The sequence below is a fragment of the Scaptodrosophila lebanonensis genome, unplaced genomic scaffold (genome assembly GCF_003285725.1).
Source record: "Scaptodrosophila lebanonensis strain 11010-0011.00,11010-0021.00 unplaced genomic scaffold, SlebRS2 tig00000129-arrow-arrow-pilon, whole genome shotgun sequence".
In the NCBI taxonomy this organism is placed as follows: Eukaryota; Metazoa; Arthropoda; class Insecta; order Diptera; family Drosophilidae; genus Scaptodrosophila; species Scaptodrosophila lebanonensis.
The window spans coordinates 196,927-212,211 of record NW_022060583.1 but is presented as its reverse complement, the minus strand read 5'-3'; the positions used below and the strand labels follow the sequence as shown (position 1 = coordinate 212,211).

General features: G+C 39.9%; 2 protein-coding genes across 2 annotated transcripts; both read right to left on the bottom strand.

Moving 5' to 3' along the window:
- Positions 1-2,983: 2,983 nt before the first annotated feature.
- On the bottom strand, positions 2,984-5,077 carry LOC115628868 (vanin-like protein 3). Its single transcript, XM_030525124.1, has 2 exons — positions 4,211-5,077; positions 2,984-4,147 (listed from the first exon to the last, which is right to left on the bottom strand). The coding sequence occupies exons 1-2, from the start codon at positions 4,908-4,910 to the stop codon at positions 3,267-3,269; spliced, it is 1,581 nt and encodes a 526-aa protein (XP_030380984.1). The 5' UTR covers positions 4,911-5,077; the 3' UTR covers positions 2,984-3,266.
- Positions 5,078-7,026: 1,949 nt separating this feature from the next.
- LOC115628822 (vanin-like protein 2) lies at positions 7,027-10,736 on the bottom strand. The gene is made up of 4 exons (XM_030525052.1): positions 10,589-10,736; positions 9,814-10,477; positions 7,378-8,098; positions 7,027-7,316 (listed from the first exon to the last, which is right to left on the bottom strand). The coding sequence occupies exons 1-4, from the start codon at positions 10,655-10,657 to the stop codon at positions 7,067-7,069; spliced, it is 1,704 nt and encodes a 567-aa protein (XP_030380912.1). The 5' UTR covers positions 10,658-10,736; the 3' UTR covers positions 7,027-7,066.
- Positions 10,737-15,285: the final 4,549 nt, after the last annotated feature.

Below are 15,285 nucleotides of genomic sequence, written 5' to 3'. Positions count from 1 at the left end.
TAAACACTTTCATATAATATTAAAAGACAATTAAAATATTAAATACATTATGCATACGGAATGTTGCACTTAAATGAATCAATTTGAGCGCATATTACGCATACGCAGAGATGCACCAATTGATGAATACCTTTAATAGATAAACATATAGGAATTTGCAAAAATATTCATACCTTTCTTTTTTAAGTCTCTTCAACTATTGTTCCAAGCTGCCATTTGTTTGGGTCTTTATCAGTTCAAAAAAAGAACACCAAAATATGTAGCGATTTGAACTTCAATAATTAGCACATTTAAAAAAACAACGACATATTGCATTTATTTTATTATTAAAAAGAGATTCAAAAAAATTGGCGCGCCTACGCCGCAGCCGCCGCGCACTCTGTTCAAACCGACGGCGCAGCAGAAACACGCACACATAAAAAAAAACACACAACAATTGCAATTGAAATAAAATGAAATACGGAATTAAAATAAATAACAAAAGAATACTCGTATAATTGGTATTTGTGGCAAATTTTTTTAGAAATTCGAAATTAATAATTTTAATGATACTCGCTTAATAAACGCGTGTCACGCACGACTCGCCAACGCTTTGGCTATAACTGTTGGGCTTTGCTGCTCTGGTTGGCGCCTCAAATACTACAACAACGAAATGTTATCCGCTCGGAGGCTGAACGCCTACTGGATGTAACACACACGAAACTTTTCGCAGAATGCGATGGCCATGTCGATGGCGATGGCGACGACGATGGCTGAGGCAGCGACGTCGTATACGCAGCGTCGACGTTGGCAGCACACGACGCACGACAACGACAACGCAAACGCAAATGGCAAACGAAGTACGCTCGCTCGCTCACTTGCTTTCCCACTACTGCCTGCTGACGTCGCAATGAGAAGCGCACAATTTTTGCTGCGCTTTTAATTGCATTTCTAATATAAATTTAACCACCTGTCTACGAGTACTTTTACCTACATACTATACTAACCCATCCATCTATCTGTGTACCACCTGGTCAGCTTGGCCCTAATTGTTTCAATCTACTCTACTTGTACCTGAACTGGCAAAAGCGCAGCAGCATCTCCATCATCGGTAAGGATTTTTTGAATAATTTAACGTAAATATAACGCAGTCTACACGAAGGCAAGTGAGCGGTCTCCACCAGCCACAGACTTCTTGGCAGGTGTACTGGTTGTTCGCATTCTCCAAATTGGAAGGCTGCTCTACCCACACGCACTGAGTTCGTGCCTTGCTCACTCGCTCGCTCGCTCGCTCACTCACTCACTTTGGCTGCTTGCTCGCTTCCAGTCTCATGTGCTAACAAGTGGGGAGCAACAGTTGAAATGAATGAAACTTTCTGCACGACCGTGTCGACGAGGCAGTGACGCCAACGGCGACGCCAGCGCCGACGTCATGTGTTGCGCTTAATGCTCGCCTGTTACACCTGCCTGTTCGCCTAACTGTGTGTTGCCTCCAACCCTGACGGTATTTTCCAGTCGTCATCATTGTCTCTACCATCAACACCCACCCACTGCCAACCACAGGCAGGCAGCACACTGTTGCTCTTGCCCATGGCTCTGTATGTGTTTACTTGCGAGTGTGTGTGAGTGTTTGCGAATCTGTGTGTATGTGTGTGCGTCTGTGTGCATGTTTCCGTTAAGCAGCAACTAATTTTTGTTAATCACATCTTAATGACATGAACTTGACACCATTTTGGTTTTGGCCGCTGCATCTTACGCCGGGCATACGTTTTCGTAAATTAAGCCTAAAATATATAGACAACGTGGTGTGGAGTATCAATTACGGGTCTCTTCTAATATGTAGTCTATGTGTTTGTTTGTGTGTGGCACTTAATTAAAATTTGCGAGCTTAACAGCAATTTACTTGGGCGCAACAACAACAAGTAACCTCTAGTCTGCCGCAACATCTGCAGCTTTGGCTTAACCGCAGACAACACGCACGCACACACACCTATACTAGCTTACCTAATACACACACACGCAGACAACAAGCATACCGTTATGCTGCACTGGTGTTGCTTTTAATGAGTTGCCACCCGACAAACAGAAACCTCTTCGGTTCGCTCAAAATTGCAAACGGATATGTATGTAGGAATATGTAGGAATACAATAGGACATAGGGTACTAAGTAGTCTGATGGTCAAAAGGGTATTTACGTTTTCGCAAATGTACTCGTATATAACAAAACAAAAGGAATCATATCTGACTCTATAAAGTGTGTATATTATTGGCCAACAGCACAAGAAAAAATTTATCTTACCTATTTTGCTCCGTTATTTTTGGCAATTGTGTATAGACTTTAACTTCTCTATCAAAAATGTACAAACCTTAATTTTAAGGTTTAGTTTTGTATTCAATTCGGTGCATAAGCAAGTTTGCCAAACTCTCAAAATTAATGTTTTTTATGAATGTCCAAAGTAACATTTATATAAATTAGCACTATTGCAGTTCATAAATAAATTGATTCAAAGAATTTTACGATAAACATAATAAAAAATTAAAAATCTTTCGTTTAAATAATATTTAATACCATAGTGCAATATTAACCAAAATAAGAGTATTTAAAAAAAACTTTCATTCAAAGAGAACAAGAAACTAAATATCAAATAAAATGATGCCAGAATTGTTTGCAAAATCTTAAAATGTTGATGATTATTTTTCCATAAACAAATCAATCGTAATCATAAATGAAGCAAATTATGATAAATAAAATAAAAGGCCTAATTGTATTATTTCAATTGCTTCCAGGCGTGCTACACTTTCAGTGAAATCTAAGTCCACTTTTAACATAAAACGTCATTTGTTATTACTATAACACTATTATTTAATATCATATTTATTCACAGATAAGTTAGCAAAACATATGTATGTAGTTTAAAAATCAAGTAAGCTTATATTACATTAATCGTTCCTATTAAATATAACCAAATTGAAATCATATTAAAAAGAGTTTTATAAAGATCGTCCTATGGATAAGACAAGTATATTTCTTATATACGAGTATACATGTTAAGCACATAAAGTGGTAAGACTTTTTGGTATACCCTTTAACCCTTAAGCATTTCAGAGGTTCAGCGTCTATGTTATTAGTGTTATGAAGTCTTTTGTCGGGTGTGCCACGAAAATACGTCTGTGAAACGGGTGACAAAGACAGAGTGATAAAATGTAGTTCATGAAGGAAACAAAGCAATAACTAGCCAGATTTTTAATGTGTGGTTCGACCATCTATAATAAAAATGCACTCGCTTCTAAAACCCGAGACCCAGCCAGCTGCAACTACTCCAAAGCATTAAACCAGATAGCAGGAGCATTGCCACGCTTAGGTTCTGCGACTTGGCTGCGCTTCGTTCATCAAAATAGTTGCCATATATGCCAAAGGTAAGAAGCTCTGACTGAAGCTGCAACAGACGCATCTCCACCAGCGTTTTGGCACTGTCCTTGCACTCTTCCAACTGCCAATCCATTTCAGAGGCCTGCAGTGCATATAACGACGAGCTTAGCGTGCTCGGCATGAGGAGCCGCCGCTCTCGCTGAACAAACTCGCCTCTAATACTCAGCTCGCTAAACTGCAGATACGTCGATGGGGCCTCTCCCTCCACCTCGTCGTGCAATTGCCCGCAGCTTTCAAGGCTGGCATTGTGGCAAGCAAACAGTCCGCAGAGACGCACCACGCTATACCGCGCCTCCTCATAGGTCCGCTGGCCCACAAAGACGCCCAAGCGATAATGATAGCTGGACTCAATATTGTTGGCCACGATCGTAGTATTCAGCTGAAACTCGCAGCACAAATCCTGCTGACACAGTCGATAGCTGCTGCTGCCGTTATGCGGCTCCAGCAGTTGTGTGTTGAAATCCTCCAGCCTTGGCTGCTGCAGCAACAGAAGACGCCGCTGCGCCGGCAATGGTCTAGGCACATCCACGGCCTCAGCTGGCGTTGGCCAAAAGGGTACCCGGGCCACCAGTAACTCCCGGACGCCTTCGTCACTATCACCCACCATGCGACGTACCAGCGCTCCTTGCTGTCCGGCATAGATTCCACTACCACTAATACCAGCCTGCGGATAACTGGCCCCTGCAGCCAGCAGATTCACGTTGTTGCCCCATGCCCAGCCCTGTTGCAGTTGGGAGGCTGTCAAATGAAAAAAGAAATATTAGGGAAGTGGCAAAAAGGCCGTCTCCAGTCAAAACTCACCTGTCAAAAAGGGCAGCTCCGAGTTGAACATTTTCGTCACAATCACATCCCGCACATCCAACTTCTCGATTAGGTCTTGCGCGGGCGTATAAAATAGCATATCGAAGCATATGATATGGCCAAAGGTCACTCCAAAGTCTGTCTGAAAGGTAGCCAGCTCAGGTGCAGCTGTCTGATTGGTCATTGGCTCCAGGTAAAGGTTCCATTTGCGGTAGCGTGATATGACAGTACCATTGCGATCGAACACCACATTGGTGTTGAACACATTATAGCCATTGGAAGAGCATGGGTCTCCAGTCTCGCATGCTTCGCGCTCCTTCACATTGATAACCAAATATGTTGACGTTTCTTGCGCTGCACAGGCCAACTGGCGTAGAAAGGGCGCCACTTGCTCGTCGATCTGTGCCCCGTTGCACAGACTGTTATTAAAACTACCGGGAGCCGGCACAGCAGTCAGCTGCAGTACACTATTAAGCGTGCCCTCGGGAAAGACAATGATGTCAGTTTCATTAGCCTCAGGCGAACGTATCAGTGCCAGATAGGCCTCTAAATGTTCATCGAGCAGCTGCGCTGAACTGGCTCCACTCACACGTAATCGAAACTCCACTACGCCAGCCGTGTAGTACGTAGACGTAGCGGTCCAAGTTGAGCCAAAGAGCACAATCAGGCCACAAAAACTCCAAAACAAAGAACGCCACATGCTGACAGGCAAACCAGTCGCACACACCGCTGATGCAGAACTGCCCGCTCGGTCCTAAAGCAACTTGGCTGGCGCTAGTCTGGCATATAATCTTATCGCTAATCGACAAGTTAGAGATACCATCTTATCCCATTCGCCACCTGCTTATCGCCATTTGAACGTCTAACCTATGACTCAACGCGACAGCGGACGATTAATGCTGTGTATTAAGAGGCCGACAGTACAAGACACTTATTATTGTTCATCAATTCAAGCAAGATCAAAATTAAAGAGAGGAATATAATTTGCGACTTTCAATACTAGTTTCTTCGTTCATTTTCAAATCTTAAAAACCTGTTCGCTCTAACTTCATACGAGAATTAAGCCACGGTTTGCTATGAACGCTCAATGGAGCGGGTGACTTTTTACGCTCGTGACCTACTTCACTGTGGTGGCCGCTCGTTCCTTAGTTATAGGCAGATATACCACACATGTACATACATACGCATGTATATGGATGTGTGTGTGTACGTATTTATTATGTGGAAGCGAATTTTTAAAAGGTTGAATATGCGCATGGAATATGTTTTCTTTACCTGCCATACATTTTTTTTTGTTAGCTTGACCCGTGGGTTTTTATACTCTGTACATGAACTGTATAACAGTATATTAGGTTTGTCAGAAGTGAATGATGTAACAGGCAGAAGGAGGCGTGGCAGTCTTGAGAAAGAAGACACATACATATATCCTTGATCAGCATGAGGAGTCGTCCGTTCAATAAATGATTAAATTTTTTTATAATTTTCTTAATTTTGTTAATTTCTATAATTATTCTACAAATATGTACAGGGTATTTCAAAGTCGGGACTTTAACTTTTCCACTTGTTTATTCTTTAATAAACCTCCTGTAAACATTTTACACTGTGTCGCCAAAGAAAGAGAAAGCAACCAAAGCATACATATCTCGCTCGCAGCCGACAAAGTAACGGTAAAATGTAACAGCAGGCTTAATCGTAGGCTCTCTCCGCGCCCTTTGCATGTAACTCCCACGCCGCTCTCTTCACTGTTGTTGGAGCGTGAGTATTCGTATATCGTGAGTATCAGCTCTACTTTTGCTCTGTCGCAAGCCGCCTTACCGTTCTTTCTTTACCGTTAGGCTGCATACACTCACCGACTTAGCGTCGCTCTTGCCGTTCTTTAATTCTGCGTATTTGGCTAGTTAATGTGCATATAGACCCTTTACATGAGTTTGAATACCCAAGGAGTACAAGCGATCAACATTTGTTTTGTAATACTACAATTTCGTTCTGTTTTTTATTTTTATTTTATTTTTTTATTAATTTTGTATCTATACTTATTCTACACATATGTACAGAGTATTTCAAAGTCGGGACACCCGATTTTAGCTTCTCCGCTTACATACAAGTATTTGCAAAAACGATTGTTTGTCTCACGGGTCGGCGGAGCTTGTTTTAAAATTGTTCACAATAAACTCACTTGTCGGAGCAGAGGAAAAGCTGGAGAACTAAAAGTGAGATGATGTTTCAAGCTCGAAAATACACTTAGTATATGATAAGACTACCACCTGTACAAGTATGACTGAGATAACTTTAAAAACGAAGAAGTTCTGGCAAACTCGGCCAATCGTTCATATACCACCTACATACGTGCATAAATATAAACTTACTTTTCCATAGTTGGTATAGCAAAAGCAAGGAAGAAGAAGACCAAATATGGTGCTACACTTTGTCGCCGTTCTACTGCAGTAAAATTGTTTGTCTATGAGCTTTAACCCATTTATGTATATTAAATTGAAAATAGTAGTAGTAGTTAATAATTTATTGTAGAGAAATTACTTTGCCAGTGGATACTTAAATTTTTTTTTTCAATTTTATCTCGTTGATGAAAATGAGTATCAAATTTTATTTTGTGTATATGTTCCTTGTCGCAAAAACATCCAAAAATATGGATTCAACCAACACCGAAATTTGCCTTTTGTAGCCTAATGGCAGAGCCGTAAGAACTCTAACTTTTTTTATGGTGTCTGTCAGGTCTTCTTGTAGATAAATGAACACTTTTGGTAAATAGTTTCAGAACATACTATAGTGTAAAGGAAGCTATATAGAAACTGAATGAATAACATTGATGAGGCTTTTGTTTATTGTTATACGCTAACATTACACAAATGCGAAACAGCTCCTGGCCACGACCAAGGCTGCCCCCAACACAACCCAGTAGCCACCTAGTTGCAAAGTCAAGGACGACGCGCCTCCCGGCTCATCTTCCTGTGCAATATAGCCACATTCGGCATTCAACTGCCCGCTGAAGGTGCACTGGTCATCGTAGTAGTTGCCATAAATGGCAAAGGTCAGCAAATTGGGGACCTCGACGCCCTCATGCAGAGAGTAGCGTGTGAATTGATAATAGCTGCATGGGACAAGAAGCCGCATTACCCTCATTATTATGTCTGTCCATTCTGTTCACTCACCCCACCTCCGTTGTGGACCAATCGAACTGGGACGGTTCCAGGGGCAGAAGATCTTCGCGCAGGCTGTCGGGTAGCAGAAGGAATTCGCGTGACTTCGGAAACGCCGCCTCTATGACAATGCGAGTGAAGATCACATTTGACTGCCCCTTGGACTCGAACATCATGCCGCACTGCTCAATGCTAGGTCCAGTGCAGGTAAAGATCGCGCAGTTGCGTAAATAATTATTGTCCACATCCTGTTCATTGCGCTCACCATCATACACGCCCAAGCGATAGCTATACAAGTCCTCCGTGGCCTCCTGCTCCATGACTGGCCGCCAGGCGATGTCAAAGTCGCAGCAAAAGTTACCATGGCAGAGCTGTCGCGTTAGATTACCTGCCTCCGTGGCAACCAGCTCGAGCGGCTCGTTCTCATAATTTTCCAAACTGTCACGCTTAAGCTTAATATAAGATTCCTCGAAGCTCTGCGCCTGACTTATCTTACGTGGCAAAGCAGCGCTTATAGTACGTCTACGAGACCCGGTCATCCTTCCCTTGAACTTAGGCACACGTGCCACGTAAATGCGCTGTTCACCCTCCTGCATGTTGAGCACACTAACCAATGTGCCCTCCCGGCCATGATAGATGCCCGTGCCACTGCTGCCCACCTCTGGTCGACTGGCTCCGGCGGCCAGTAGGTTAACATTGTTAGCATAGGCCCAAGCATGCTGGAACTGCACGGCTGTAACGACAAAGGAAGTATCCAATCATTAAATAATTAACCAAACAATCAAACCGAAGTTTTTTATAAGCTTCAATAAATAGTTGTCCGTTGTTGTCTATGAACTATAGAATGCAGTTTTAACGAGAATGGTGAATGCTAGAGTCGGGCCTAACTCTTTAATACCCAGTACCCATTCGAACAACAAAAATCAATATTGCTTTATTTAAATTAATTTAAATAAAATAAAAAATAATATTACACTAATAGCTGTAACTCCCTACATATGACCTATCACGATGAATCTTTGTATGCGTTCACAAAAGCCATAATTTCCAAATTGAGTTTAAAATTCCAAGAACTAATAGCAGGGGAGTGGAGAATAAATGAATATGGACACAAAGTTTGGGGTTTGGTAGCTCTTGTACTTGCTGAAATAATCACGCTCATACAGACAGACGTACAAACGGACATGGCCATATCGACTTCTCTCGCACTAGCCTAGTTTAAAGGAGCAACCCTTTAGGTACAGGGCGACTTTTGTCTAAGCTGTAAGAACGAGGACGAGGAGGAAACAGTGATCCCCCTCTGGCTTACTAAGAACCAAACATCACATCGTAGGAGCCAATTTTCTCCCAAAATTAGCGGCGTTGTCCAGAAAGCGGCCGAGGGATATTTCCCAAGTCATAAGCCACGGGAGGACAGGACTCTGGAACAGACCAAGAGGCAACGCAACGGGCCACGCCTTGGTCTAAGTGAGTCAGGACTATTCCTCTGACTACCGCGACAACATAACCTTGGGTATATAAATATTGGGTATATAAATATATATGTACATGTAACAACCTTCAAGAAAATGCCATTAATATCAGATGTTGAAACAAACAAAAAATCACACAAACGTACAATTTTTCAATTTTTTTCACTAAAGATCCAAACTTGAAGAAACTGGTTCAATACGAAAATTATGTACGTAGTCATATACAAAACAAACATTTAAAAGTAAAAATGTTTAATTAATTAAGAATTTTTTGTTTTGAAATAAGAAATCTCAACCTTAAAATTTAATGTAGAAAATAATTCATTTTACTTGTAGGTCAAACTTAGTTCGAATATTATTAGCTTTTATTCATTTAAAGTTCCCTATGAAGATACTAAGTACGTGTATAATAAGAAAAATACATATTTTTGAAATAAAACCCCAAAAAGGGGCGCCTGAGGGCGATTTTCTAAATATTCTCGTGTAGAACTGAAACGCCTTTTGTTTCAAAAAAATAATATCATATAAATGTCCGCAAAGTATTTCTTGCATAGGGCAGATTAAGCAGATAACTAAACTGAATAAATACGATATAATATTGTTGAAATCTCTTAAAATATTGATGCCTATTTATTTGAAGAATTGCATTTAAGCCATTAACTATCTGAGGAATAACTAGCTGAGGAATTAACTAGCTGAGGAATAAAATTAGCCAAAGTGCTTTACGTACATATCCTTCTAGGATATTTTCCTATAATAACATTTTTTCGTGTTAAGTCCATAATACTCGCTATTCACATGTATTCAAAACAAAAACGTACTTAAACTTTAAGACGATATTTTCAGTTAGCTATGGGGGAAACCCCTGCATTATCATTCAAATACGAAGTTTGCGGATTAATATTTAACATTTGGATGAAATATTCTTATATTTTTGGCAATACAAGTCTTAACTAATCGAGATTAAAGCACTCACCTGTTAGAAAGGGGAGCTGTGAGAACCACATAGAAGGAAAAACAAAATCCCTGATGTCGGCCTCTACGATAAGCTCGTGTGCCGGCGTGTAGAACAGTATGTCGAAGCATATGAAGTGACCAAAGGTAACACCAAAGTCCGTCTCAAAGAAGACGCGTTCCTGCTCATATGTCGTATTGCGTGGCTCCCCGTACAGGTGGACTTTGCGGTAGCGGGACATGACAGTGCCGTTGCGATCAAACACCACGTTCGTGTTGTATATGTTCAGGTCATTGGGGGCGCAGGGACGTGGATCATTCTGAGCGTTTTCGGAACACACTTGCTTTTCATTCACATTTATGACCACATATTTGGAAAATTCGCGAGCAGCACAGGAAATTCGCACAAGCAACTCGTGGTAATAAGTGGCATTGGGATCATCTAGGCAGGGCACAATCAGCAGCTTGGGTTCCGGAACAAACGTGGCTGTTTGCTGACTGTTAAGGGTTGCCTCTGGAAATACAATAATGTCCGTGGCGCTGGCATTCTCCGAGCCGATTATTTCCAGGAAACCTAACAAATTTTCACTCCACGCTTGGTTCATGTCACTATCGATGTTATAATAAAACTCCACCACTCCAGCGGTGTAAAAATCTTCATCTGGAGTGTCACTAGTGATCGCTGCCTGAAAAAATGTCATTGCCAAGGGAGCAAATGTTCAATACAAAGTTGCAAACCTATTTTGATTGCCACCGCTTATCGAATATGTCCAAAGTTCAGATTGCCACCCACTTACCTGCAGGCTGATGCGCGCGAACATGGCCAGAAGGCACACCACACGAACCACTGTACTCCACTTGGCCATTTCGAGAATAAAAGAGATCTGTTCGTTCGCCGGCGTACTGTGGACAACTGCGAATAAGGGGCAGATGGCCCTAGTGGCTTTATAGTGTGAGCGTGCCGGCTAATCTTATCGCTAGCTCATTACACTGCGTCGACAGCTTTTCGTCTGCTTGGCCAATTCAATCGAATATAAAGTTCCAGCTAACATAGCGCGTTTGGCCGACTGCTCGCAAAAACGTGCAGCGAGCTGTCGCTTTTGGCAGCACACATTGCCAATTTCTAGGTATACGTATGGGTATTTAAATTCCAATTTTCAACGCTTCTTACGTCTGCTATCGTGCAATGACATTGATCAGCCAATACTGCTTGTTGCCGCACTATAACGAGGCCTGTTCAAAAAGTTTAACAAAACAGAACTATTTATTTATCTAAATAAATACGTTGTCTCTAATTATAGTCTGTTGGGAACTGAAGAAGAAATTTAATACCCATTCCTTTTAAAACTTATTTACTTTCGATATCTCTGGGTGTATACATATGGTCAGACAGACATGACTATATCGATTCATCTTGTCCTACCGATCAAGAATATATATGGGATTTGCTAGGACTGGGCGTAAGAAAAAAGTGAATATATTTTAGTTATATTACTTAGGAAAAGAAGAAAACCCCCAACCAGTTAGGGACATATTTAATTGCCAGTCCGACAAGGTGAGCCCTGACTAACAGCCGAGTGTATTTAATGGTAAAAAAAATAGTTAGATATTAGTTAGATTTTATTTAGATATTAGATATATATAACACATTTAAAGTAGGTTATAAAGTTCATTATCAGATGAACACAAAGCACGAAAACAATTCTGCAAACATAATTAGCTGTGCATCTATGCAAGATTAATGGTAAATAATTCCTGGCCGATCTGCACGAAACAGAAAGACAGCCTGGCAGTGCGAAGAACAGTCGTATAGATTGCTTACGATAATACACTTAAAGCTTACTAGAGTACTATGGCAAACTATAATTAGACCGAATCAACAAACTTGATTTCACAACTTGTTATTTGATACTCGTGTAAGCACTGATTAAAATGTAGACTACAAATAAGCATTATATTATACTCATAAACACTAAATTTTGATACGATATATTGGTAAGCGCCAAGTCTTTCGTACTACTTAGTGTATTTTTCCACTGATTGCTATATAAAAGAATGATGGTATATATAGTTTGTGATTAGCTTCGTCTCTGTATGGATAAGACATTCTTGCCAAAATTGTTAGCCGACGCTGCTACGCCTTAAAATTAAAAAACCAAGTATTTATACTAATCGATTCGTTTCGTCATGTCCATCATATATATACTCGAACATATGTATGTATGCCTATAAGATTGGGTGCATCTTCAACCTCTGCCCTGAATACAATTTACCCCATTTTTGATATGAATTTCTACCGAAGAATGAACAACACTGCTACTCACAACATTTCTGATATCAACACTGTGCCAAAAGAACTAAGTCTTTTTAGTTCTATTAACCAAACAGTCAAAAAGAAAAATATATACTGAATTTTTCCATTTTTCAAAGGTTTTAGATATAAACCGTTTGTTGGTCATGTAACGAAATTTGTTTGAGCGAATTTTTCCAAAACATTGCGAAAGTTTAAGAAATATATATATATGTTCCTATCTGACTGCTAGACGCATAGTGATTGAAATAAGCAGACTTATGGTCCTTTCGATACAACACAACATGGTACATAAAATTCCTCTCGAAGTTTCTGTCCTCGTCAAGATGTTTTTTATATTGAAGTATTAGAAATACATATGTAATTGAGTAGAGGATATAAGGAATATTGTTTCTTTAAGATTAGCTTTTTAAAATGAATAGAATTTTAAGGCAAAGTGTAATTGTGAATTAAGTAATTTGGTAAAACCTTTCTCTTTTGGAAATCCTTGCATTTATGCAGATTGGCTAATGAATAAATGGGCGGAGAAACTAATAGACAAGGAATGGATAGATCGTTAGATCGTGAAGCTAAATAAGAAAACGAAGACTACTCACCTTCATGGTATTACATACATTCGCAATTAAAAACACATTTCTACCATTCGGGTTCAGAGTATAAAAAACTGGGTTTTTTCACTTGCGCGACTTCAACGTTCTACTCATTAAAAATTGCTCAAGATTAAATAATTCCAAGGGCGAGCGGGTACAAGGCACAAAAGTCAGGCGCGCACTACTCTAGCATTTCATTCTTCTTCTTCCCTTAGTCTGCATGTTCAGTTAGTCAGCATGATTGCTAGGTTTCCCATATCAATAAAACAAGTCTTATCAAAAGTGACTGATTATGGAAACTAGCACTACAAAGTGTTGGCAGCTTAATATGTATGTATATGTATTCCTTTATAAAAAAAAAAAAAAAAACAACATTTTTAATGTAATTATGTTGGTAAGAAAAAAAGGAAAAAAATGAAATTCCAAAGTTCAGCAGGCCCGAATTATTTGAAAAACATACGGATGATGAAAAATTTGGATATATACTTTGTAATGTCTGCCATGCCTGCTTCTGGGTGTAACACAAATACCCTTTTAGCCGTTTGGAACTTTAGAACGTTCTAATTCTAAATGAATACTAAGAACTACGTCATGCCAGTGACTGATATTATGGGCGTAATTGCATTAAAAAGGCTCCGCTTTAATAACCGTTTAGTGCATAATGCTTTATTTGTTTGAACCACAAGCAAACTTCATCAAATTTCGATTTGTCGGGGTCGATTTGTATGCATTTCAGCTATCAGCTTTAATGCAGTCTTATCCGCTTTATCGGCCCTCATCCCATGGCATTTAAAGACTTGGCCGCCTTAAGCGGCTTGGTTGAAAGGCAACGTAAATTCAAGTCAAGCACCCACACTTGTGGCTCGCTACCGTTTTCATTTCGGGATATGTTTATTTTTTTCACTTTTATTACTTTGCTTATTGAGGCCAAGGCAAATTGCTTTGCGACAGGCGAGGAAAGCCAAAAAAAAAAAATAAAATAAATAAAATTAAAAAATAATGTTTGAAAATTTCTTGGTCATATATTTTAAATACAAAAATTCACCTATGGGAATTGGGACGCACAAACACACACACACAAACACGCTCATTTAATGTGCTTTACCGTTAAAAAAAAAAAAAAAACGAAAGGTAAAATGTTAAAAGGTACAGCAAAAATAAAAGGCACACGGCGGGAAAGTCTCATTTAGTTTCCCAGTCAGCCTCCTAAGACCTGCGGCATCCATATGCATATACACAGATACATACTTATTACATATATATGTACATGTGTGTATGCGGATGTGTATGTGTGTGTGTGTGTGTGTGTGTGTGTGTGAGGGTCACCTGTGTTTGTATGTATTGCTGTGCTCGTTGCTACTTATGTTTAAGCTTTGTATTTAAGCTTTTTGCACGATTTCCTCTAACAAATGGATTTTCACTTGTTGCCCTGCCAAGGCAAAAAGGTGCAGGCAGTCAGTCACTCATTCAACATTTAACTCAACATATGAGCCCTTATGTCTATGACATGTGTGTGTGTGTGTGTGTGTGTGTGTGTGTGTCTGTGTGCGTGCCAGCGTGTGTATTATACACATAATCTTATGGCCTTGTTGTCATGCTCGTTTTCCTAGATCTTTGCCACTGTGGTTGCTACTTGCCAGTATACACAAATAATTACATTTATTTGCCTTTTTTGCCAGTGAGCTGCGGCTTCTACTCGTTATGAAAGGGTAGCTAGGTCGATAAATGTGAAGTGGAGTTGACTCAAAAACAGCACACCCTTACCTTACTTCAAAGCACAAGTGTAACTAAACGAATGATGTATGGATTCTGTAGGAAAATTATAAGTCTTACTCATGGTGCATTTAAAGTTATTGGCCGATTTTATCGCAGTGGACAACAATTTGCTTCTATTATTATTTAAATAACAGTTCAATTGTAAACACCCAGAGCAAGTCAACCAACTGTTCTGGGCGTATTAATATATATTTTAAATTTATAATAATTTGTATACCCTGGGGAATATTTAGGCCAATGTACACCAAAGAATTGGAGATGCCTCCCTTTCGTTTGCTACAAATGCACAAAACAATTTGCATTTTTATAGCCTTTTAGTGAATGGTTATATTTTTATACCCTGTACGCAAAGGGTAAAAGGGTATACTAGTTTTGTGTGAATGTATGTAACACACAGAAGGAGACGTGGCAGGCCCCCACAAGTATATATATTATTGATCAGGGGACAAGCCGAGTCTATAGAGCCATGTGCTTCTCTCCGTGCGTCTGTCCGTCCGTCCGTCTGTATGAACGCAAGGATCTCAAAAAGTAGAAGAGCTAGAACTACCAAACTTCATATCCCGATTTTCCCGAGTTTGAGAAAGGACGAGTTTGTGTTTTTTTCTGATACTCCCCAGCAATTAGTGATTTTTCATAACTCCGGTAATTCTCGAAATTTTTCATTACTCCGGTAATTCTTGGAATTTTAAACTAAAATTTGGAATTTACAACCAGTTAGTGATTATGTGTACGTATGCTTCATCATGATAGGTAAATTATAAAGGAAGTTATGGTTATATATATGTTTATTCTCTGCCCAAGCGCGGCCAGCAGTTTT